This window comes from Belonocnema kinseyi, chromosome 2 (genome assembly GCF_010883055.1).
Source record: "Belonocnema kinseyi isolate 2016_QV_RU_SX_M_011 chromosome 2, B_treatae_v1, whole genome shotgun sequence".
In the NCBI taxonomy this organism is placed as follows: Eukaryota; Metazoa; Arthropoda; class Insecta; order Hymenoptera; family Cynipidae; genus Belonocnema; species Belonocnema kinseyi.
Genome location: NC_046658.1, coordinates 116,190,096 through 116,198,281, shown reverse-complemented (window position 1 = coordinate 116,198,281; position 8,186 = coordinate 116,190,096). Strand labels below are relative to the sequence as shown.

General features: G+C 28.6%; 1 protein-coding gene across 2 annotated transcripts in view; it reads left to right on the top strand.

The window, feature by feature from the left end:
* LOC117167391 overlaps window positions 1–1,228 on the top strand; it is a 27,099-nt gene extending 25,871 nt beyond the window's left edge. For both annotated transcript variants that reach the window (XM_033352283.1, XM_033352282.1), the window contains exon 6: window positions 901–1,228. In XM_033352283.1, coding sequence (XP_033208174.1) covers window positions 901–1,152 — 252 coding nt within the window. In that variant the 3' untranslated portion in view covers window positions 1,153–1,228. The remainder of the gene's footprint in view (window positions 1–900) is intronic.
* Window positions 1,229–8,186: the final 6,958 nt, after the last annotated feature.

The following is an 8,186-nucleotide window of genomic DNA, read 5'->3' as shown; positions in this document are numbered from 1 at the left end:
ATATATCTAGTCGGGAGTGGTGCTGACTGAAAACAGATGATTTGGAGCGATTCGCGCGCCATCTGTTGGTCATTCTAAGGACTTATTGAACTAGCCTCGTATGAATGTGGTTTTCAATCATTTGTATTACGTATTGTCATAGGTATTCATATCTAATTATTGTTATTTCAATTTCGAAAAAATAATTTTCTTAACGTTGAAAGCTTTATTTTCTTTAAAATGTATTGTATCTAAAAATGAGTGGAATAAAAACTATTTTCGGGGTCTATATTTGCAACTTATAATAGTCACTTTATTAGCAATTTGAGTGATTGATATGAAATTTGCAGAATAACAAACTTGAGTACGTTTTTTGCGAAAGTACGATATTTTTGGCACTAATCTTTTATTCACTTGTGGTTATAAAATAAAAAATCGATTGAAAAAGAAGATAGATTAGTGCACTATGAGTCAAACCTAATAATTTCACATAAATCTTGACAGAATCAGAAATCGTCTCAACTTCTTAAAAAGTATTTTTTGGACCACCCTAGATTAAAAAATACAGTTTAGGATTTTGGCTGACCGTACATAGACCACTACTACTGACCTGGCCCGTTCTGATTTTATGGCTTTCCCTTGTTCTGACAAATGCTTCACAACTAAAATTTTGCTTTACAACCTTCATTTTTAGTGTCAATTTTTATTTTAATGCTCAATTAATGTAGGCATAATAGTATTTTAATTAAAATATAATTGATAGTGAATCTTGTAATTATTTCCTTGGATTTAAATTTGATTGGATGTATCGAATAGGCTGTAAGAGAAGGAAACAGGAAATTTCTGACAATGAGTCAGAGTAGGTATAAATGTTAAATTTAATTTGAGAATTAAGTTTTGATTACTACAAATGCTTATCAGGGTGACGTGACCAAGGAAGCTTCTAGTTGGCAAGAAATGTGCATCGAGGTAACCCGAGCGCTGCAAGGTGATTACTGTCAGACGTTCGCTCAGAACTTGTACAATTTTCAGGAGAATATGGATAACGTAAAGCTGTTGAAGGGCTTTCGTTGGGCGTATGTTAAACACATTCAAGAAGAACTTCGAAGCCTTGAGAAGATAATCGATATATGTTCTCCCAGAATTACTAAAAAGGAGTCTCCAACTTCTTGAAATCCTCAAACCATTAAACCAACGGCTCTACATTTTTAGAAAAACATATGTAACTTTTTTAGCTGTGCAATATACGTATGATTTATACACATGACTATTAAGTTTATTATATTTGGAGAATAAATTTAATTTTTTGAAGAGCGAGTCGAGAAAAAAAGCTAAAAACTAAAAATAATAAAAATCTACTTTTTAAAAAATAATTTAAGGGAAATAAATGGACGATCCAAATTTAAAAAAGTACATTGCGCCATATTCGATTAATATCTCGAACTATTACTATGACGAAACTATTGTTGTGGAGAAACGCGTTTTCATGATTGGGTAAAGCTTTCCTTTTTTTGGCCGTTTAAAATAAAAAAAAGTAATAAAACTTAGTTCAGATACATTTTTATCTACAATCGCTAAAAAAATTACATATCTCCTTAACCATATAAAAAGTCAAATTTGTTAAAATGCTTATAAATTCGTGAGGTTGGCTCCGCTATGCAATATAGATTTCAGAGGCTGAAGAGATGTTGTTTAGTATTATGTAGATACCGTAAAAAGTACTATCTTCTCTAGTAATTAAGTTGAAAAAAACAGAAATAATGGCACAGCTTTCTTTTAAACTTTCAAAATTAAAAATGTTTATAACTTATTTTAATATTTTAGCTTCTCCGGAATGTCAGTTACTGGATGAAATATTTAATAATTTCCGAAATGAAATAAAAATTAAACATAAAAAATACAAAGAATCTAAAGCTTCACTAAGAAGATTCAATATTGTTTATGTCATTTTTTGTTATAATCTAGACAATATTTCTAAGTGATTTAGATTTGTGAAATTTTATGAATTTTTATTTTATATTTGTTAGAACATCATATTTTCTAAATAAATTTTAGATAATCTATAACTATTTTAATTTTTTGCTCTTTGGATTTGGAACCTTTTTTTTATTAAAATGTAAAATGAATATGCAAAAAACTTTAAAAGGTTTCATAAAATAATTTCAAACGATTTTAAATAATCTCTAGGAATTACGTAAAGAATGTGGGAAGATTTTAAAGACCTTCAAAGAGCATATATTATGAATTTAAATCGAGAAAAGAAGATATCGAGGGATTTCGGGAGATCCTAAAAGATATTAATCGTTTTTAATAGGTTTCAAAATATTTTAGAGCATATCAATGAACCTTTCAAATGTTTCAACAGAATTTGAAGAATTATTAAGAATCTCAAAGTATTTAATAAGATTTTTGAAGTATTTCAAAATATTTTTAAGGTAAAATTATTTCTTGAAAAAAAAGATCCTACTCCTTCTTCACTCCATTGGGAATTGAACCACAAAACTTCTGATTTCCAGTCAGGTGATTTTTCAATTAAGCTACTAGAGGGATCAGAATAAGAACTCTTAATTCAAGAAAATAATGCCAATTTTTAGCTCGGTCTTGATGGTACAAGTAATTTTTTTTTAAATAAATAATTTCAATTCGATAATATTATTTTCCATCTAGTCTGATCAAGGCGTTAAGCATTTTCTGTTATTGAAGATTCTTAACTTGGTCGATATTGTGTAGATTTTCTGTCTTCATGGTTTGTACGGTTGATCTATTGTCGGTAAGGTACCATCTCTGATGATATAGCACATTCATTAAAAAAAAGTTTTTGTACCATTAACACCTAGCTAAAAATTAGAGTTATTTTCTTGAATTAAGAGTTCTTATTCAGATTCCTCTAATAGCTTATTTGGAAAAGCACCTGACGGGAAATTAGAAGTTTTGTGGTTCGATCCCCAATGTAGCGAAGAAGGAGTAGGATCTTTTTTTCAAGAAATAATTTTAATTTGAAAATATTGTTTTCCATCTAGTCTGATTAAGATGTTATGCATTTTCTGTTATTGAAGATTCCTAACTTGATCGGCATTATGTAGATTTCCTGCCTTCATGTTTTGGAGGGTTGATGTACTGTCGGTAAGGTACCATCTCTGATGATATAGCAGATCCATTAAAAAAATATTTTAATGGTTTTCACATCACTTCAAAACAGATTGCAAGTAACTTCAAAGTATTTCAACAGATTTCACGGATTTTCGAAGAATTTCAGGTAATTGCAGAATATTTCAAGGGCTTAAAGAAGACTTAATGGAATTCAGGTAGACTGTTACCGATTCTGTCCAAGTTTTAAAGGGTTCAAAATATTTTGCAGGATGTTACAAAGTTCTAAAGGATTTAAGTGATTTTAAAGGATTTAAAGAAATTGTAAAAGATATCTAGACATCTCGAAGTATTTTTAAATATTTTAATGATTATAGAAATATTTAAAAATATTTTAAGGGGTTTTAAAAGATTTAAAGTTATTTATAATGATTTCGAGAAGTCTCACAAGATTCCAAATGATTTCTAAGCTTTTTAATAAATTTAAGATGGTTAATGGGGATTAGAAAATATTTTGGAAATGTATTGGATTTTACGCGCTTTAAAATTCATTTATTAGTTATAAAAGATTTAAAAAAATGTGCACACTCAAGTCACAGGAATCGTTTATACAAGAAATATGTTGTTTTTCAGAGTATTTTAGTTGTCACGTATCACACCGATTTGGTGATATTTGTTTTTCTCACAAAGTTTGGAATAAATAAAATGTAAAATAAAAATATTTTAATTTTTAAAGAATCTAAATCAATATAGGTAGGTTAAATAAACTGGTGTTGATTCTGACTGACTTTTTCAATTTCTTTTACTCTATGCGAATTTTTTGTAGTTCAATGAAACGGTTTGGACTGCAAAACCAGTTGTTGCACACATTTTTATTAGAATTAACACTCAATCCTATGTTTAAATTGCAAACAATTTCGACAATTTTAAGTCTCTTAAATTTTATAAATGCATTTATTGAAGTAAAAGCACTATTTAAATGCGCATTGACTTCAATAAAAAGACTACATTTTTTGGCACAAAAGATTGCGCACAACCCCATAATGACGATACACGGTGGTCGACTTTTTAACATTTTATTGAGTTGGTACTGATAGTGAAAATATATCTCTGATTTGTGTTACAATTTTGATTTTGCATTATTTATCGACAGAAATCTCTTGCAATTTTGTCAATTTTGTAAGTTTTCGGGATCTTCTGGTGGATTTCAAAAGAGAATGAAAAAATCAATCAGAATTTCACTAGAAATTTTTTGGTTGCTTCATTGGATAACACGGATTTAAAAATAGTTTAAAGTTTTTTAATGTGTTCAGGATTATTATCAAGGTCCTTATAGGATTTCCGGATATGTATAGAATTTTTTGAGCTTTTAGAAGATTTAAAGGCACTCTAAGAAGTACTTTTAGATGTACAAAGAAACTATTGGTTATCAAATTTGGCATCCTAATATTTATTTTTCACAAGAGTTAGATGGCAGTCTAGGATATAGTTGATAAACTAGTAAAAATTACCATAGTGATAAGAAGAAATACTTTTTCATGTCAATTTCACTGGAGTCTGGAATTAGAAACGTTGATTCACGAAATTCCTACAATTGATGGACTCCGTATTTTAATGGCGCAGGGAGTGTGGGACCGAAAGAGAGGCGTTGCTCAGTCAAGTGTGAAAAACAGCATGAGGGTTGCACTTTCAGTCCAGAAGTTGCACCAGGTTGCGTCATGCGTCCAAGTGCAACATAAATGATTCATGCGGCTCTGCATTTTTAAGTTTGGATTGGAAACCGTTCTTAATTTCAGGTTCTAGTGTATAAGTATACTGAAAACTTAATAATTGCCATTTAGAGTTGTAAAGACTAATATTTTCTATAGCAAATTAAAGTTAGGAAAAAGTGATATTCACAAATTAAATAATAAAACTTTAGTGGCAAAAACTAGCAATTTAAATAAAATAATTTGCGAAATAGGTTAGAAAAATCGATATTCTCAATGGGATGCTGCAATGGGAGGAAAAACACGTGAATGTAGTGCTTTGCGTACATTCCCAAATAAAATAGGAAATTGATGATCATTTTGAGAAATTATAGAAACTTCCTTTGGGTAAAAGTACAATTATTAAATCGTTAATTATTAAGTTGTGTTTAGTCAATAATTAGGCTTAGGTCATATATAATTATCCTCTTCTAGAAGCCGTAAATGAATTGCACCCGTTGTATCATTTTTCGGATGACATTTTTAAGTTTCCTAGTGGCATTTTCACTGAAAAATAAATCTAGGTAGGACATGATATGACATGATAAAAACAAAATATAACCGAGAAGCTTGGAAAAGACAACACTTTATGGTCAAACGAGCTTGAGCGAGACAAATGAGTTCCTCATATCGTCGTCCAACACTAGGCCTTTTCCTTTAATTATTTTTTTCTCATAATGGGTTTCTTTGTATTCTACGTACTGAGATTGTTGGAAAAGATGGGAGATTGCATACGCCCTAGGATCAACAGAAAATTTTTCAGAGAAGTTTGAAGTCAGGATTTATTGGAAATGTGAATTTGTTTATAGAGGGTGGAATCTTAAAAATTGCATGGCGGCATTATTGGTAATACCTTTAAAATATTTGGAAACTGTTGTTTTCGGGATAACAGCCTTCATGATTGGATCAAGCTGTCGTTCCTTTTTTACGATTAAAATAAAAAGTCGGAAAACTTTAGGTTTATGACACGCGGAAGGTTATCTAAATAAGATATATTGGTTATTATAATCAATGGAACAAAGGTTTTAAGAACTCTCTTATAAAAAATGTAATTTGTAGATTTTGACAATAAAGAAATTTCTAAAAGATTCAAAACTGTTTCAAGATAATAAAAAAAAATCTGAAAATTCCTGGTAAAATTCAACCTGAATTTTTATCTTGAAAAATAAATTTTGAGAGAAGATTGAAAAAGATTTCAGAACATTTAAAATTATTTGCTAAATAAAAACATGTACATAATATATGAATATTTAGAAATACAAATTTGGAAGCTTCTTAAGGATTTTGAACGGTTTCACGATAATAACAAAAATTTCCTAAAATTCATGGGAAAATTTTAACTGAGTTTTTATATTGAAAAATAAATTTGAAGAAAATATTTTAAAATATTTTAAAATATTTTAAAAGATGTAAAAATGTTTACAAAATTGCCGTAACAGAATCTGGATGATTTGACCGTAATTTTATTAATTTTCCAGAATATTAAGAAAAATTTGGGAAAAATTTGAAAGAACGAAAAAATAATATAGAGTTTTAGAAGATTTCCTAAAATTTTAAACAAATAGAATTATAAAAGATATTAAATCATTTCAAGTGAGTTCTACTAATTAAAAACAATATCTGAAAAATGAAAGGGAAACTTATTCAATTTTAAAAGATTGATAAAAATTTGCAGAACATTTCAAGTCAGATTAAAAAAATTTGTCTTCCAAACTTCTAAAAGTTCTAAATATATTTAAAACTCACTCGAAATTTTTCAAACATTTTTCTTGTATTTGTTATTGTATTGCCTTAAGAACAAATAAACTTAAAAAAGACCTTTTTATTCTGTATTTTCAATTTGCATTTGAAATTATTTATCGCTTAAAATTATAATTTAGGCAAACAATTTTTTTTTATCACTGAAAATCTTTTTAGATAAAAATGCAGGTCATGCATACATTACGTAAAATATACGTAAGATACGAAAGTCCAATCCTTATTTGAAACAGACTAATTTTCAACAGAAGAGATGCATTTTTAACCAAGAAAGAGTTTTCGATCAATAAAGAAAAAAATGTAATAAAATGAATAGAAATTTGAATAGAAAATTTAACTTGCAATTAAAAAAAACAACTAATTTTCAAACCAAGAAATGAATCAACATAAAATTTACAGAATGATTTGAGCAATAACTCATTTAAATATTTTGTAAATTCCAGGTTTCCGTATTTCTTTCTGAGATGTTTCTAATGAGAAGCTCAAATTTTTACAAGAGCAAGCAAAAATGTACCATGTGTATTATGTTTTGCTAAAAAAAAGTTATTTAACTTTAAAGAACGCAATACAAATTACAACGATGATTCTTTTTATATATTGTATTATCATGGAAATTGCTTCATCAAAGAAATATCGAATCAAATTCAAATGGTCGAATTCAATTCTATCTTGCTGAATAGTTCATCCGGAAATATATTAAATGATAAATTGAAAAAATTGTAAGAGAATAAGAAACTAGGTCATTCATATTGAATTTGCTGGAATGTTCTTGCTATAATTAAGGCCTCGGCAGAGATAACGTTGTACCAACAAAAATGTATTTTTCTGACATTTTTATTTAAAATATGATAAAATAATGAAACAGTATGTTACATGGAATTATTTTGTTCTTTAATATACACTATAATATAGTTAAACCTAGTTAACCCTGAATGAAGTTAAGGGGGGTTCATGGGAAAATTGAATTTTTAATTTTCCCGTTTTTATTTTTCATGGATAAAACTATAAATTCTCGCGTACTCAGTGTACAGACAAACTGACGGACATGTTCGTAAAAACTGTTTTTTCATGATGAGCATGTAAAAAGATTTGTACCATTTTTGCCGCGCAAGTTAACATTTAGTGTCACTAACCTGTTTTTCGGACTTTCTTTTACACAATAACAACTAATATTTACCTTGGAGGACGTAAATTATTTATAATGTTATTCAGCGAGTGTAAATATAGGCTTCAAAGCCAAATAAAGACTTTTTAGGTCTTTGTTGAATGCCAAAAGTTCTGTCCTCGAGACATTTTTTGGAAGATCATGATATGACTAAAGCAGTTTAAAATAGATTAAGTGTGTACATATTTCTCTATACAATGTTAAAAATATGACATTCTTACTGCTCCAATCAAGTTGAAAATGTTACAAAATCCCGTTATTTTACGAAAATTTTCTATTTTGTCATGTTTCCTATTTTTATAAATTTATTTCAAATAATAATAAATATTCATTTGAGATAATAATGTGTTCATATACGAGGGTAGTTCAATAAGTCCTTAGAATGACCAACAGATGGCGCGCGAATCGCTCCAAATCATCTGTTTTCAGTCAGCACCACTCCCGACTAG